This window comes from Pristiophorus japonicus, chromosome 9 (assembly GCF_044704955.1).
Source record: "Pristiophorus japonicus isolate sPriJap1 chromosome 9, sPriJap1.hap1, whole genome shotgun sequence".
Taxonomy (NCBI): domain Eukaryota; kingdom Metazoa; phylum Chordata; class Chondrichthyes; family Pristiophoridae; genus Pristiophorus; species Pristiophorus japonicus.
Genome location: NC_091985.1, coordinates 173,690,775 through 173,708,803, shown reverse-complemented (window position 1 = coordinate 173,708,803; position 18,029 = coordinate 173,690,775). Strand labels below are relative to the sequence as shown.

The 18,029-nt window shown below is 43.3% G+C and overlaps 1 protein-coding gene across 2 annotated transcripts in view; it reads left to right on the top strand.

The window, feature by feature from the left end:
* LOC139273335 (parkin coregulated gene protein homolog) overlaps positions 1–18,029 on the top strand; it is a 436,219-nt gene that overhangs the window by 93,799 nt on the left and 324,391 nt on the right. For both annotated transcript variants that reach the window (XM_070890155.1, XM_070890154.1), the window contains exon 2: positions 10,229–10,363. In XM_070890155.1, coding sequence (XP_070746256.1) covers positions 10,229–10,363 — 135 coding nt within the window. The remainder of the gene's footprint in view (positions 1–10,228; positions 10,364–18,029) is intronic.

Below are 18,029 nucleotides of genomic sequence, written 5' to 3'. Positions count from 1 at the left end.
TAGAGAACACATCTACAATAACTAATACATACTTGAATCCCATACACATAGGTAATTCAATAAAATCCATTTGTAAATGTACAAAAGGCCCGACTGGATTTGGGTGGGAGGCAGATTCTACTTTTTCCGTCTTACCCGGATTCATTGTCTGACAGGTAACACAATTTTCACAGATTTGTTTTGCAATTGCCGAAATACCTGGTGCATACCAAGTTGCCAAAATATAATCTGCCAATCCCCCTTTGCCTGCATGTGTGAATGTATGAACACATCGGGCAATCCATGAAAGTAAGGATCTAGGGGCCACCACGCGGCCGTCATGGTGAACCCATATTCCTTCTGGATTTTTATAACATTGATCCTTCGTCCAGGTCACCACCTCCTCCGTACTGGCCTGTGTCTGAAAGGCCAGCACGTCATTAATAGTGGGTGGCGGGTCTGAGCAATTATTTTTCCTTAGTGGGAACAATGACACCTGCATCCCCCCTTTCGACAGAGCTGCTGACTTAGCTGCATTATCAGCTCTGGCATTCCCAAGTGCCACCTCATTCGACTGGCCTGTATGTGCCTGGCATTTGATAATGGCAAGTTTTAAGGGGCATTAAATGGCTCGCAGGAGATTTTCCACTTGTTCTGCATTTTTGATTGTCTGAGCCTGTTGCATAGCATAATAAGCTGCTGCCAACGAAGGAAGACATCCCGATAGTCCGCGTGCCACTGGGTCTAGTTGGGTACTGAAATGCCTGTCCCCATGTAACTGAGTCAAAACAGATTGTGCAAAACCCGACTTGTGATGCACAAATAAGTTGAATAGCTTAGTGTAATCTGGTAATCCCAAGGCTGGTGCTGAAGTGAGGGACTGCTTAAGGTTCTGGAAAGCATTCCGGGATACTTCATTCCACATCCTTTAAGCATTGTGAGAATATAGTAGATTCATTCACAGCTCGTAGGTCATGGACAAACCTCCATTTGTGTGGGCTTCTGAACTGGACGAATCTGTGTGTTACACGGACTTCTCATTTATGCTTATAGTGATTCACAGATCACAGAATGTAAAGTACTTGTTTTCTAATCTTATTAAAAGGCCTCCAAACCCAAGATTTTTCCAATACACTCAAAATGTTGATCAAGGAGATCACCTGAAATATCTCAAAATCCCAATTCAATTATTGTACTGCCACTCTTTATCCCAAAAAATTTCCCCCTACTGAGTTAGAAGCTTTTGTACCAAGATTTTACACCAAGGACAATGAGAGTGTACTCCCCCAGCCTGCACCTCGAGAGACCCACAAAGGCTTTTTAAAAAAAAAGCATTACAACTTTTAACCACCGGGACCATGTCTCAACAAACCCATCCTTTGTGCATTTCCTAGCTCCGTAACCTCTCATCCGAATAAATCCACACCTGCGCTTCTAACTTAAAAATGTCTTAAACTTCCCACATACAGGACAACACTATGAAGGGTTAAAAAACTTCACTTTGCTTGAAAAAGTGGGCGGAGCTAAAACAAACAGGCAGCTCCACAACTTTTCCAAACAGGTTTCCAGACACAAGGAAAAAAGACAGAAGCACTCTCATTCAAAGACAAAACATTCACAAGTCTCTCTCCATTCAATAAAGCTTTTTCTTTTACTAGCTTCATTTTTTTTTCATAAGTCACTATCAGGTTCTCTTTTTTTTTTACATTTGATTTACTTCCTCTGTTAATTTTACATGGGCTTGAAGAATCGGAACCCAGGCCTTTTCTATTACTTTCCTTTTTTTTTGGATCTCTGTTTATAAGACACTCCTGGAGACAAGTTGTTCTCTCTAAATTAAATGAACCATCGGGTGGAAATGGCCTGTTTTCACCCTTAGTCCACTTTACTGGTTTTTGTTTCTTTGGTCAATTGAAGACTGACCACAATTCTGGAGCATGACATAGGCTGGTGTGCCTTTTGTGGTGTTTTAACTTGCTCCGGCACCCATTCTGGATGATTAAGATTTTCCCACAGTTTCTGATCTCACAATCCTTTCGGCCAATCGAGTTCTCTACGCCCACTTCTCCTGGCCGTTACGTGGCCTGAAAAGGCTCTTAATTCGGGCTCAGTCTGGGTGTGTGAGATATGTTGGCACGAACCAACCGTAGTTGATCAATCAGTTACTGTTTCTTTTCTTAATCAATCCTTGTGGTTTTTTTTTTTCGAATCACAATTTTCCCTAGTGACTCTTCCCGTTTCTCTAATGGCAATGACTCACAAAGGTATTGCAACCAACAGTAATACAAGGACAACAAACAATATTCCCGTGAGTACACAAATCATAACCTCTAAACAAATTCTCAGTCTGCGTTGTACGCCACTACAGACCGAGTCCTTAACTTATCCTAATAACAGCTGATAAAACTTAAGGTTCCGTACCCAAACTCTTTGATCGATTGCGCTCTTTTTTTTTTAATAGTCTTATCACATAAGAACCCCTTCCGAATTAAAAACAATAAAAATCTTATCACATAAGAACCTTCGATCGATTATTAGCGCTTTCTTTTTTCTTTTCTTTTAATAGTCTTATCACATAAGAACCCCTTCCGAATTAAAAACAATAAAAATCTTATCACATAAGAACCTGGAACCCTTTTCGATCGACTAGCGCTTCCTTACCTACTGAAACCTTCCCCGGGCTGTCTCGAGATTTTTTCCAGAACCTGTTCTCTTCTGCTGGCGAGCTGAGAAAGAAATGGTTATAAAAAAAATACCTTTAACTTTTAAATGCCGAGTCTTGTAGATGCAGTACCTCAGCTGTGGACAACAGATTACATCTGCGATTCAACAGTGAAGAAACCTCTTGTGAGCAAAGGCTCACCTTGTTTGGCCACCGAAGCCTTTCACTGGAGAGGCACTATGCCTGTATCCGTTTTACTCACAGAACAGAGAGTATGCATCTCGGTGGAACCTCCAATAACTGTCGAAATCTCGACCTCAGAAAAGAATGACTCCGACACTTACAGCTCCGATGGAAGTTTCCCTTTTAATTTACTTGCTCGCAAGGGGTAGGTTTCACTCAGTCAAGGGCCAAATGAAACCTCTGCAATGGTACAGCTTCACAAGATATTTATACAGTAAAACCCAAGTTCTGGCCTCTCCCTGTGTATTGCTCTGTCTCACAGTCAGTGAATACAGATAAAGAGTTAATTACTATATCCTGGTACTGAAATGGTGTCAAGATATTTCCTTTTGTCAGGGTTATCAGAAAGCCAAACGGCCATTACTCCATGAGTCATAGGTAATGGGCTATCACCTGTCTTGTATTGTATCAGGATTATCCAATTTCCTGGTCAGTTTACCTGTTTGCTTCAAATGGATGAGGTAAAGGAGAAGAGATAATGGCTAGAAGATAAGGGTGGGGTGACATGGAACTCCTGTAGTGTAGACAATAGGAGAGCACCATGGGGGTTACTTGTCTCAGCATGACTTGTCTCCTAGCTGTCTGATAACCATCAGCCATCTAACAGCAGGTTTAGCTGTTTAAAATAAGCTGGCTGCTAAAATGCAGAAAGTTCTGGAAGGGCCAGGACTCCATTTTAATCAAAAGGCACACAAATACCGTTTGGTATCAGCTTAGATAAAAATACATTTCCACAGTCGAAAAAGGTGGAGTCTATCGTGGGTTGTTCTGAATAGTCCGTAATCTGAGTTTGGTTTGGTCCAAGTGTTTCCTCCATTTGAGAGTTTGACCACAAACACCCTACTCCCCTCTTTGGCCAAAACAGTGCCAGGAAGCCACTTGGAACCTTGTCCATAGTTCAACACAAATACAGGATCATTTATCTCAGTTTCGCATGACACATTTGCGCGATCATGATATGTATTCTGTTGAAGCCGCCTGCTCTCTACCTGTTTGTGTAGATCAGGGTGGACTAATGAGAGCTTTGTCTTAAGTGCCCTTTTCATGAGCAGTTCAGCGGGTGGGACCCCAGTGAGCGAGTGGGGTCTTGTGCGGTAACTGAGCAGGACTCGAGATAAGCGAGTCTGCAGTGAACCTTCAGTTACCCTTTTCAAGCCCTGCTTGATTGTTTGAACTGCTCGTTCTGCCTGACTGTTGGACGTTGGTTAAAAGGGGCAGATATGACATGTTTGATCCCATTGCGGGTCATGAACTCCTTGAACTCGGCACTAGTAAAGCACGGCCCATTGTCACTTTCAAGGACATCAGGCAGGCCGTGCATGGCAAACATGGCCCATAGGCTTACATTGGTGGCAGCGGACATGCTTGCCAACATTATCACACATTCAATCCATTTGGAGTATGCATCTACAACCACTAAGAACATTTTTCCCAAGAATGGGCCTGCATAGTCGACATGGACCCTGGACCACAGTTTGGAGAGCCAGGACCATAAACTTAGTGGCACCTCCCTGGGTGTATTGCTTAACTGTGAACATGTATTACATTTGTGCACGCAGGACTCTAAGTCTGCACCGATACCGGGCCACCACATGTGGGATCTGGCTATCGCTTTCATCATTACGATGCCTGGGTGGGTGCTGTGGTGATCACTAATGAAAGTGTCCCTGCCCTTTTTTGGCACCACTACCCGATTACCCCATAAGAGGCAGTCTGCCTGTATAGACATTTCATCTTTGCACCACTGATCCGGCTTTATTTCTTCCTGCATCTCTAACTGGACACTAGACCAACTCCCTTGGAGCACACAGTTTTTTACTAAGGCCAGTAAGGGGTCCTGGCTCATCCAAGTTCTAATCTGTCGGGCAGTAACAGGTGATTGCTCACTCTCGAATGTTATATATGTGGACTTGTATTTACTCTGTCCAGCCACCAGAGGGCTCATCCCCTGGAGTCCCAACGGATCCCATAATCCCTTGGGAGCACAGGTATTTAAGGAGGCTTCACAGGTTGGAGAGGCACTCTGGAGACCTGCAATAATAGACTAAGGTCACACTTTACTTTGAGCTCACAGTATTCAGTCTGACTCTTTCTCCATATGCAACAGCTTCCATTACCATGACTAAATCTGCGGGCTGTGCCATCTCCACCCCTGTGGTGGGCAATGGCAGCCTGCTGAGAGCATCGGCACAGTTTTTTGTGCCTGGCCTGTATGCGGACAACGTGAGCGCCCATCTGTGGATGCGGGCCGATGCATTCGTATTTATCCCCTTGCTTTTTGCTTTCAGAAAAGAGGGGTATAAGCGGCTTATGGTCAGTTTCCAATTCAAATTTGAACCCAAACAGATATTGGTGCATTTTCTTTACTCCGTAAACACACACTAATGCTTCTTTTTCGATCATACTGTAGGCCCTCTCGGCCTTAGACAGACTTCTGGAGGCATAAGCAACCGGTTGCAATTTCCCAAATTCATTAGCTTGTTGCAATACATACCCGGCCCCTATGACGACGCATCACATGCTAGTACCAAACACATGGATCGTACAACACAAGCAACTTGTTTGAACATAACAGCTTCCTAGCTTTCTCAAAGGCATTTTCTTGGCTTTTACCCCATACCCATTCATCTCCTTTACGCAGTAAAGAGTGCAGGGGTTCCAACAATGTGCTAAGACCCGGTAAGAAGTTACCAAAATAGTTCAGGAATCCTAGAAACAACCGCAGCTCCGTCACATTCTGTGGACTCGGTTCGTTCTTGATTGCCTCCGTCTTCGAATTGGTGGGCCTCAAGCCATCCGGCGCAATTCTTCTCCCCACGAACTCCACTTCAGGTGCCAGGAAAAGACACTTCGAGCGTTTTAGCCTGATCCCCACACGATTAAGCTGACTAAGAATCTCCTCCAGGTTCTGCAGGTGCTCGACGGTGTCCCGACCTGTGACCAAGATGTCATCCTGGAAGACCACGGTGTGCGGGACCGACTTCAGCAAGCTTTCCATGTTCCTCTGGAATATCGCCGCGGCCGATCGAATCCCAAATGGGCATCTGTTGTAAATGAAGAGACCTTTGTGCGTGTTGATGCAGGTGAGGTCTTTCGATGATTCCTCCAGCTCCTGCGTCATGTAGGCCGAGGTCAAGTCCAGCTTCGTGAATGTTTTCCCTCCCGCCAGCGTTGCAAATAGGTTGTCTGCCTTAGGTATCAGGTATTGATCCTGCAGGGAGAAATGATTGATAATTACTTTGTAATCACCACAGATTCTGACGGTACTGTCTCCCTTGAGGACTGGAACAATCGGACTGACCCACTCATTGAATTCGATCGGTGAAATGATGCCCTCTCATTGCAGCCTGTCCAGCTCGATCTCCACCCTCTCTCTCATCATGTAAAGTACCGCTCTCGCCTTGCGATAGATGGGTCGCGCCCCCGGAATCAAATGGATCTGCACTTTTGCTCCTTGGAACTTCCCGATGACTGGTTCGAACAGCGAGGGGAACTTGTTTAGGACCTGGGCACATGAAGTGTCGTTGACGAACGAAAGCGCTTGGACGTCGTCCCAGTTCCAGCGTATCTTTCCCAGCCAGCTCCTGTCGAACAGTGTGCAGCCATCACCCGGTACCACCCAGAATGGTAACTCGTGCACCGCTCCATCGTAGGAGACCTTTACGTAGCACAGCCAGTTACGGGAATCAGTTCCTTTGTGTACGTTCTCAGTTTAGTACGAATGGGAGTCAGGACTGGCTTTGAGGCCTTGCTGCACCACAATTTATCGAAAGTCTTTTTGCTCATTATGGACTGGCTCGTGCCCGTGTCCAGCTCCATTGACACCGGGTGTCCATTTAATTCATCCTTCTGCATTATCGGGGACACTTTGTGGTAAATGTGTGCACCCCATATACCTCTGCCTCCTCGGTCTGAGGCTCTGGTTCGTCGTGATCCACCGTGGATCTGTCCTCCTCTGCAACATGGTGGTTTGCAGGATTAGCAGGGTTTGCAGCTCGCCTGCACATGCGATGGAGGTGTCCCATTGTTCCACAGCCCTTGCAAACGTATCCTTTGAAGTGGCATGTAATCGATGATCACCCCCGCAGCGCCAACAAGGTGTAAATGGCCTTATGGTGGACTCTGAGTCATCTGCGGACGTGCAGCTGCAGGCGTATAAGTCCTACCCTGTACATTTCGATTTGAAAACAATGTTACTTTGTTCACAGTACTTGCAGCAGCACTCGTGTGCTGAGAAATTTGTTTGGTATTGTCACTGGTGACGATAAACTCCTGGGCTATCACTATGGCTTTACTCAAGGTTGGGGTCTCTACAGTCAAAAGTTTGTGAAGTATTACTTCATGGCCAATGCCAAGTACAAAGAAGTCCCTGAGCATGTGCTCCAAGTGTCCTTCAAATTCACAATGTCCTGCAAGGCACTTTAGCTCGGCGACATCGCTCACCACTTCCTGGCCTTCAGACCTCTTGTACGTGTAGAACCGATACCTCGCCATCAGAACGCTTTCCTTCAGGTTTAGATGCTCCTGGACCAGTGTGCACAGCTCATCGTACGACTTGTCTCTGGGTTTCGCTGGAGCGAGCAGATTTTTCATGAGGCCATACGTTGGTACCCCGCAAACGGTGAGGAGGATCGCCCTTCGTTTGGCAGCGTTTGCTTCTCCTTCCAGCTCGTTGGCCACGAAGTATTGGTCGAGTCGCTCCACGAAGGTTTCCCAATCATCTCCCTCTGAAAATTTCTCCAAGATGCCCACGGTTCTCTGCATTGTTGCGGTGGGGTTTGTCATTTGTATCTCGTTGCCAGTTGTTGTGTCTTGAATAAAGAGTCAGACCAGATACTGCAAGCTCAAAGTAAGGTGTAACCGTAGTCCTTTATTACAGATCTCAGAGTGCCTTTCCAGCCTGTGAGGCCTCCTTATATACAGGTGCTCCCAAGGGATTGTGGGATCCCTTGGGACTCCAGGGGATAAGCCCTTTGATTGTTAGACATGGTATTTACAGGATTACATACATAACAAATACTATGATCACTGTTTCCTAAATGATCCCCTATTGACACTTGCTTCACCTGACCCTCCTCATTCCCCAGAACCAGATCCAGCAATGCCTCCTTTCTCATTGGGCCAGAAACGTACTGATCAAGAAAGTTCTCCTGAACATACGTCAGAAATTCTCCCCCACCCCCCCTTTGCCCTTTACACTATTACTATCGCAGTCTATATTAGGATAGTTGAAGTCCCCCATTATCACTACTCTATGGTTCTTGCATCTCTCTATAATTTCCCTGCAAATTTGCTCCTCTAGATCCTTCCCACTAGTTGGCCACCTATAGAATATACCTAGTAGTGCAATGACGCCTCTCTTGTTTCTCAACTCCAACCAAATAGATTCTGACCGTGACCCCTCCAGGTCATCCTCCCTCTCCGGCACTGTAATATTCTCCTTAATCAATGCTGTCACCCACCTCCTATCTTTCCTTCCCTATCTTTCCTGAACACCTTATAAACAGGAATATTTAATACCCAATCCTGCCCTTTTTTTGAGCCAAGACTCTATTATCGCCACAACATCATATTCTCATGTGGTTATTTGTACCTGCAGCTCACCCACCTTATTTACCACGCTTCGTGCATTTACACACGTGCACTGTAAACCTATCTTAGAACATCTTGTATTCTCTCCTAGTCTGACCCCACCTAATATAGTACTATTTCTTACTATGTCACTCCCAATCCTTTGTGCACCTTGTTTCTCCTTTCTAATGCTACATCCTGGTGCCCATCCTCCTGCTAAATTAGTTTAAACCCTCCCCAACAGCACTAGCAACCCCCACCTCCCTCCCCACCACCCCCCCCCCATTGGTCCCAGCTCTGTTGAGGTGCAATCCATCCAGCCTGTACAAGTCACACCTCTCGCAGAACCACTCCCAATGTCCCAGGAATACAAAGTGCTCCCTCCTGCACCATCTCTCCAGCCACGCATTCATCTGCTCTCTCCTTGTATTTCTATACTCACTAGCTCGCGACACAGGAGATTACTACCTTTTGATGTCCTGCTTTTTAATCTCTGTCCTGACTCTCTCAAATCTTCTTTCAGGACCTCATCCCTCTTTCTACCTATGTCATTGATACCGATATGGACCAACCCCCCCCCAGAATGTTCTGCAGCCGCTCAGTGACATCTTTGACCCTGGCACCAGGGAGGTAACATACTATACTGGAATCACATCTGCGGCCGCAGAAACACATGTCTGTTCCCTGACTATCTAATGTCCTATCACTGTTGCTTTCTCGATCTTTCTCCTCCACCCCCGTACAGCTGAGTCATCTGTGGTGCCGTGGAATTGGCTCTGGCTGTACTCCCAAGAGGAACCATCGCTCTCACCAGTATTCAGTTGAGGAGAATTTGTTTCACCCAGTAGGTGAGGGGGATGCGGGGTCTGGAACTTACTGCCTGCAAGGGTGGTGGAGGCAGAAACCATAATCACATTTAAAATGTACTTGCATATGCACTTGAAGTACTAAGGCCTGCAAGGCTATGGACCAAGAGCTGGAAAGTGGGATAATTCTTTTTCTGCTGGCACAGACACGATGGACCGAATGGCCTCCTTCTGTGTCGTAAACATCTAGGATTCTATGATTCCATAGCTAATCTGAACCTTATGATACTGTGATCACTGTCCCTATCGGAAACATATGTTGTACTCGACCAGTGGAAGCTTGTATATAAGACAAATTGTTACTACAGGTGCAAGGTCCGAAATCCGGAATCTTCGGGACTGAATCCGTTCCGGTTTTTGGGGTTTTCCGGATTTCAGACAAGAAAATCAGTAGTCTGAAATCCGGAATCCTCGACCGAATCCGTGCCGGATCTTGAGCTGCGAGGTCTGAAATCTGGCAAAACCCAAAATCTGGCACGGATTCGGTCGCGGATTCCAGATTTCAGACTGGATTTGCTTGTCTGAAATCGGGAATCCTTGACTGAATGCATGCCACATTTTGGGTTTTGCCTCTAAAATGTCCAGTTTTCAGACAACAATTCTGGATTCCGGACGACTCCATCAGCTATGTGCAATATGTCCAATTTTCAGACAATTCCTGTTTTTGGAGTTCCGGATTCGGGATGTTGTACCTGTAGTCCTAAGCAGCCAGGGTTGAATCTTACAAATCAAATTTGCAGTTTTCTTTCAACTTCAGTCCTTGGCTACAGTCATCTGATAAATCCTATAAAATGGGACTGTTATAGGCGAGTTCATGGACTCAAAGCTATTGTGAAGTTTATACAATTGTGGGAACAGTATTTGTCAAGATAATTGTAAAATTACAATTTTTTTATTGCTTTTCAAGGTGGTTGGTCCTTCATCTGCAGGATCTTTTCGAGAGAGACCCAGTGCACCTACAGCATTTCGCAAGTGCTACAAACGAGGCGATTTCCCTATTGCCCTGGAACATGGTTCACAAGGAAATCGAATAGCCTGGAAGGTGAGTTGGAGTACAGTCATGACATGCACTGCACTACTGGAAGTAACATTTCCTATTGCCAAACAAGGTTAGTTTACAAATTAATCAAATGGAGTCGTTTCTCAGTAAATAGAGGCAAAAATAAGACCGGTCTCATGAGTCAGCTGCCCACCCTTGCTAACAATTAAATTATATCCAGCAGAAGAGATGAGAGAGTCAGCTTTCCTTTGAAAGTATTCTCTACTGGCCAATCCATCTCCATTTTTATGAGGACCTGGCAACCCAGGCTATTTAAAACAGTCCATCAAGTGATGGAACTAGTTAAATGCATCAAGCAAGCGAGCATTTATCTCCCAAACTTCAGCTCTTCCTGCAGGATGTTTCCAAATGGAAGCTTTAATTACTTAAATGGATAGGTCAAGATTGTATGCCCTATGGGATGCGGAGCAGAATATAAATGAAGGTTGAACTTTATTCCTCTCCCGCTTTCAATAACTGCAATACATGTCAGCTACTGCACTGATCTGCAACGTGAAATGGTCCCATCTTTCTAATTTATCTGACAAAAGGTTAATTAGCTTCAAAACAAATGCATTATTCAATGAATGCTCTGATACTAGCATGTACTGTGCATAAAGAGTGGCTTGTGTGTAAGAATTGCAGGGTGGTTAAAGCTTTATACCTTCCTGTGGATCAGCCAGGCTGTAATCCACAAATTATTTACAAAAATGGAATACATTAGTTTTTTACTGGAAAATCTTAGTTTCAGCTAAACATTACATTTATTTTGACAATATTTTCGAACATATAGTCCCAATCCATCCAGCTTTTTAAAGTGTCAACAAAGCTGTTTGAATGTTTAAAGCAAGATATTCAAGTAACATTTGAAGTGACTTATTTTGATATTGGACAGTGGAGGTCAGGAGAAAATGTTAATATTAAGTGGTTTGAAGGAGGAATGGGAATCAATAAAATATTTGCTATGTTAATTAGTTGCATATTGTACTAGTCCAAACATGTCAAATGATAGTTTTACTTTCGAGCTATATTACAGAGGTATGGCTGAGTTATGGAAGGGGTGCACATCTCTACTGAAAGACTTGGAAATAACTTTTTATGAGACCTCCTCAGAGGTTTTTGATTGGTTCCTGAAAAATAGGAATAATATTTTCCTTACACACTCCAAGTAAATAAACAAATACCTTTGTTCAAAAGCAAAATGCTGGAACTCTGAAATAAAAACAGAAAATGCTGAAAATCTCAGGAGGTCAGGCAGCATCTGTGGAGAGAAAAACAGAGCTAACGTTTCGGGTCGATGACCCTTTGTCAGAACGCAACCAGTTCTGCCGAAGGGTCATCGACCTGAAACGTTAACTCTGCTTCCTCTCCACAGATGCTGCTGACCCGCTGAGATTTCCAGCATTTTCTGTTTTTATTCCAGATTCCAGCATCTGCAGTATTTTGCTTCTGTTCCCTTATTGTCTATGTTTGGGGTATGGGTTTTTACAGTGAGGACCACAAAGATGTAAAAATTAAGATTAAACTAATTTCTTTCCTTTTGCCCCAAAAAGCTCTGCAACGGTGCTTGGTGTTACCAGCAGGTTCTGCTTAAAGAAACATGCTTAAAATCTCAATTCTTTTGGTCAGAACATTCTTCAAAAATAGAATAATGATACAATCCTTCCAGGTTTGCCAAAGCTAAAGAAATCGTTTTATTTCCTAAGTTCCAAGATAAATAAACATAAATGAAAGGAATCATCACAAAAAGTAAAGATGTGCTCCGCATCATTCCTCCGAGTCTTTCTCCAGTTGTTGGTTTTCTCCTCAGTGGTATTTGAGTTTGGCTGTCTTGATACTGTTATATGCAGTAGACTGGCTAGTATACTATATATATGGTTAGATCAAATCCAGGTGTATTAGTATATTTTGGATCGGTGCCTGTGACATTTTTAGCACAATTATGGTGTCTGCCTCAGCTGATCAGTGGGATATAACTGGTAGAATCCTGCAGTGTAAATGGGCCAGCTGTATCGGCTGAAGATCTTTAAAAAAAAAATTGCCACAGTAAATTTCAAATTTATCTATTTCTCGGTGGCAATTGATCGATCTGTGATCGATTGCCGTAGGGAAACAGGCTTTTGAAATTAAAGCAAGACCTAACTGTGCCAGGTTCAGGTTCTGGTATAGATGCTCGTGCTTTAGCCAGGCATGCATAGCACTTTCTGGCACAAACACGATGTGCCGAATCGTCTCCTTTTGTGCCATAAAACTCTGATTCTGTGAGAAAGGGAGGCAAATTTGGCAGGAATTCTACCAGATGGCGTCATCCTGCTGGTCCCATGCTTTTCTATGATATCCACATGGAAAGAGGCAGAGGCAAGAGGAATCTGGAAATTCGCAGATTTTAAAGAATGGGATGCAGGCCCGCCATAATTGGGTCCTGCTTTCAATTGCACCACCACGCATCCAGATTGCCCAATTTTCCTTCCCTAGAAGGAAAGGCGGGTAGAGTGTTATCACTGGTAATTTTAAATTGTTGCACCAGAGGGGAACAGCAACTTGGAGGGATGGGAGGGCTTATAAACAGCAAGTCTTGGCAATCTATTTGAATGGCTTGTCGTGCTGTCAATCATTAAAACAAAATCTGGGAGTTTTAGGCACAAATACAACCTTGGAGCTTTGGAATGCTACTTTGTTGAATTTCTTCAGCTGAGAGTGAAGACTTTAGGGAGCCCCATGAAATCAAGCTTCTCAAACTGCACAGGCCGCTGGCAGAAAGTATATTTGGAAGCATTTTGAACATCGAAAATTCTATTGCATGTGTAAATTGAATCGATTTTTACATTTTGAATTTTTTAAACATTTTATGATGTAACAAATCTTATTTCCAGTAATGGAGAAACAGAGATGAAAAGATTTTTAAAGAATATTTTTGATATTTTTATTGGTTTGCCTCCTTTTTTTAAAATGGTAGCTTCTGCTGACTGCTCATTCTAGACCAGTTGTTTTCATTCATGCTTAGTAGTTTCTCATCAGAAGTTTATGTACGTGCTTTGCCTGCATCCAGCTGGTATTCTACTCAGTTGTGATTTGTTACTATTCAATCGAAGTATGATGCAGAAATTTGCATATTTCAAAGGTGTGACATCCCAAGTGCGAGGGACACAACATATGCTAGAAGCAAGATTTTTATATTGAGTGTACTCCTTGTAGCAATGCTCACAGGTAGGATCTGATGTGGAGCATTTCTTTTGCATAAAACTGGGCTGAATTATGAAAGCTCTCCAAAGAAATGAACCAACACCGTTGATCTACAGAGATTTTAATAGTCACGTAAAGTCTCTGCATCGGTTCCCCGTGGAGGTAATTTATAGCTCAGGAAAATGAAGACATTCTGTCTATCCATTCAGTTTCATCCTTTATTATGAGTGTACCAGCTACCACTGCAGTTATTTGCTTTTATAGAATCAGTGAATCACACTGCACAGAATGAGGCCATTTGGCCTGAAGTGCCCGTGCAATCACTTTATAAGAGCTATCCAATTAGTCCCACTCCCCTGCTCTATGCCCACAGCCGTGCAATTTTTTCTTTTTCAAGTATATATCCCATACCCTTAAAGTTACTATTGAATCTGCTTCCACTACCCTCTGAGTCGGAAGGTTGTGGGTTCAAGTCCCACTTCAGGGACTTGAGCACATAAATCTAGGCTGACAGTGCAGTGCAGTGCAGTTCAGTACTGAGGGAGTGCTGCACTGTTGGAGATTGTTGTGTATGCATGCCTGTTTACTGTGTGATGTCTGTAATGCAACACCTGAATGTACACAGCTTACCTGTACACCAGAGGGTGCTGCTGCTGAAGACTTAAGGGCTACCTGCGCACTGCACAGTTTAAGTATCATACCCTGCCTCGTGGAGTCATTACTAAAGGTGCCTACATACACTACAGAGATGCTGTCTTTCAGATTAGACATTAAACCGAGGACCCGTCTGCTCTCTCAAGTGGACGTAAAAGATCCCAAGGCACTATTTCGAAGAAGGGCAGGAGAATGTTCTGGCCTCCGGGCAATGTGCTCTTTCCAGCGGTAACATCAGCAGTGGGCCTAAGGTCGTGTCTAAAGGATCGGTGCGGCGTTCTCGGACAGTCACCTTATTAACAGTACATTTCCAAGTGAAAGCCCGGCATAGATGTCCTTAAACCCCTGAGATTATGCCCAAAATATAAGCTGAATGCAGAAAATTTAATGGGCTGAGTGCATTAGCGCCATTATATGGAAGAAAGATGTTGCTAAAGTGACAAGGATGCGTACTGGCCACTTGCTAAATTTTGTTAAAATAGGGCAATGATCACAACACATGCACTATGAAAATTCCAAACTGTTCTTTCAAGCTTATTTTAGGATTATGGTTGTATAGGAACTGCATATTATATAGGCAACCATGTATATATTTTCAATAAGAACAAAAACCCTCTATAAATCTTAATATTTCTTTAGTGGGTTAATCAGCATTTTCTTGATGTAAACTGGATTTTGATGAAAAGATCAAAAAATTAATTAAATTAAGCAACATAAAAAAAGCCAGCAATAAACTGAAAGATAATTGAAGTTATATGGATGTAACTCATTTAAAAGTAGCATGGTAAATAGGAATTGAAATAAATATATTTTTTAAAAGGGAAACATGATCCTCTTGGTCATGAGTTTACTGGAGTAAATCATGCAGAAAAGAGTTAAATTAAATTTTTAACAAAAAAACTCTTGGTGAGAATATGATAAATTTTCCTTAATTCTTAGCCTTTTAAAAACAGACTTCAAAACTTTGCGTATTATTTTATCAGTTCCTAAACTAGAAACCCCAATTTATAAAATTTAAGGAAATACAGATTTTATTTTTTTTCCTGAGATTCTTACAACTGTTGTACATGCACGCCAATTGACGTCACACTCCTGGTAATTAAAATACTTGCAGCCAATCCAACAACGGCAGCCCAACCTACCCAATATGGCGGCTGCTGCGTTACACGCCGGAAGTGGGCCGAGGCCAGGTGGCCGCCATTTGTTCTTTGAAACCGGTTCTGGGGGAGGTGGGACCAGTACAAACTGGACGGTCTGCACCTGGGCAGGACCGGAACCAATGTCCAAGGGGGAGTGTTTGCTAGTGCTGTTGGGGAGGAGTTAAACTAAGATGGCAAGGGGATGGGAACCAATGCAGGGAGACAGAGGGAAACAAAATGGAGACAGAAGCAAAAGACAGAAAGAAGATGAGTAAAAGTGGAGGGCAGAGAAACCCAAGGCAAAAAACAAAAAGGGCCAATGTACAGCAAAATTCTAAAGGGTCAAAGTGTAATAAAAAGGCAAGCCTGAAAGCTCGGTGCCTCAATGCAAGGACTATTCGGAACCAAGGAGAGGGCTCTGAGCTAGTTAGAGTGGGTGAGAGCGCAGATGAACAGGACCCCAAGAAAGAATGCAAAAGGCAGGAGGCAACAGAGCAAAGTAGCACTGGGGTAAGTGTAAACCACAAGATGATAGGAAGGGACAATATTTATGAATATAAAGGGGCTGCAGGAGGGGTCAAAACTAAAAATCATGGTTTAAAAACTAGTATTAAAACACTTTACCGAAACGCTCGCAGCATTCGAAATAAAGTAAATGAGTTGACAGCACAAATCATTACAAATGGGTATGATTTGGTGGCCATTACAGAAACATGGTTGCAGGGTGGCCAAGACTGGGAATTAAACATACAGGGGTATCTGACAATTCGGAAAGATAGACAAGAAGGGAAAGGAGGTGGGGTAGCTCTGTTAATAAAGGATGATATCAGGGCAGTTGTGAGAGACGATATTGGCTCTAATGAACAATATGTTGAATCATTGTGGGTGGAGATTAGAGATAGTAATGGGAAAAAGTCACTGGTGGGCGTAGTTTATAGGCCCCCAAATAATAACTTCACGGTGGGGTGGGCAATAATCAAGGGAATAATGGAGGCATGTGAAAAAGGAATGGCAGTAATCATGGGGGATTTTAACCTACATATCGATTGGTCAAATCAAATCGCACAGGGTAGCCTTGAGGAGGAATTCATAGAATACATATGGGATTGTTTCTTAGAACAGTATGTTACAGAACCTACAAGGGAGCAAGCTATCTTAGATCTGGTCCTGTGTAATGAGACAGGAATAATAAACGATCTCCTAGTAAAAGATCCTCTTGGAATGAGTGATCAAAGTATGGTTGAATTTGTAATACAGATTGAGGGTGAGGAAGTAGTGTCTCAAACGAGCATACTATGCATAAACAAATGGGACTACAGTGGGATGAGGGCAGAGTTAGCTAAAGTAGACTGGGAACACAGACTAAACGGTGGCACAATTGAGGAACAGTGGAGGACTTTTAAGGAGCTCTTTCATAGTGCTCAACAAAAATATATTCCAGTGAAAAAGAAGGGCGGTAAGAGAAGGGATAACCAGCCATGGATAACCAAGGAAATAAAGGAGAGTATTAAATTAAAAACCAATGCGTATAAGGTGGCCAAGGTTAGTGGGAAACTAGAAGACTGGGAAAATTTTAAACGACAACAAAGGATGACCAAGAAAGCAATAAAGAAAGGAAAGATAGATTACGAAAGTAAACTTGCGCAAAACATAAAAACAGATAGCAAAAGCTTTTACCGATATATAAAACGGAAGAGAGTGACTAAAGTAAATGTTGGTCCCTTAGAAGATGAGAAGGGGGATTTAATAATGGGAAATGTGGAAATGGCTGAGACCTTAAACAATTATTTTGCTTCGGTCTTCACAGTGGAAGACACAAAAACTATGCCAAAAATTGCTGGTCACGGGAATGTGGGAAGGGAGGACCTTGAGACAATCACTATCACTAGGGAGGTAGTGCTGGACAGGCTAATGGGACTCAAGGTAGACAAGTCCCCTGATCCTGATGAAATGCATCCCAGGGTATTAAAAGAGATGGCGGAAGTTATAGCAGATGCATTGGTTATAATCTACCAAAATTCTCTGGACTCTGGGGAGGTACCAGCAGATTGGAAAGCAGCTTATGTAATGCCTCTGTTTATAAAAGGGGGAAGACAAAAGTCAGGTAACTATAGGCCAGTTCGTTTAACATCTGTAGTGGGGAAAATGCTTGAAGCTATCATTAAGGAAGAAATAGTGGGACATCTAGATAGGAATAGTGCAATCAAGCAGACGCAACATGGATTCATGAAGGGGATATCATGTTTAACTAATTTACTGGAATTCTTTGAGGATATAACGAGCATGGTGGATAGAGGTGCACCGATGGATGTGGTGTATTTAAATTTCCAAAAGGCATTCGATAAGGTGCCACACAAAAGGTTACTGCAGAAGATAAAAGTACGCAGAGTCAGAGGAAATGTATTAGCATGGATCGCGAATTGGCTGGCTAACAGAAAGCAGAGAGTCGGGATAAATGGGTCCTTTTCGGGTTGGAAATCGGTGGTTAGTGGTGTACCGCAGGGACCGGTGCTGGGACCATAACTGTTTACAATATACATAGATGACCTGGAAGAGGGGACAGAGTGTAGTGTAACAAAATTTGCAGATGACACAAAGATTAGTGGGAAAGCGGGTTGTGTAGAGGACACAGAGAGATTTAGATAGGTTAAGCGAATGGGCTAAGGTTTGGCAGATAGAATACAATGTCGGAA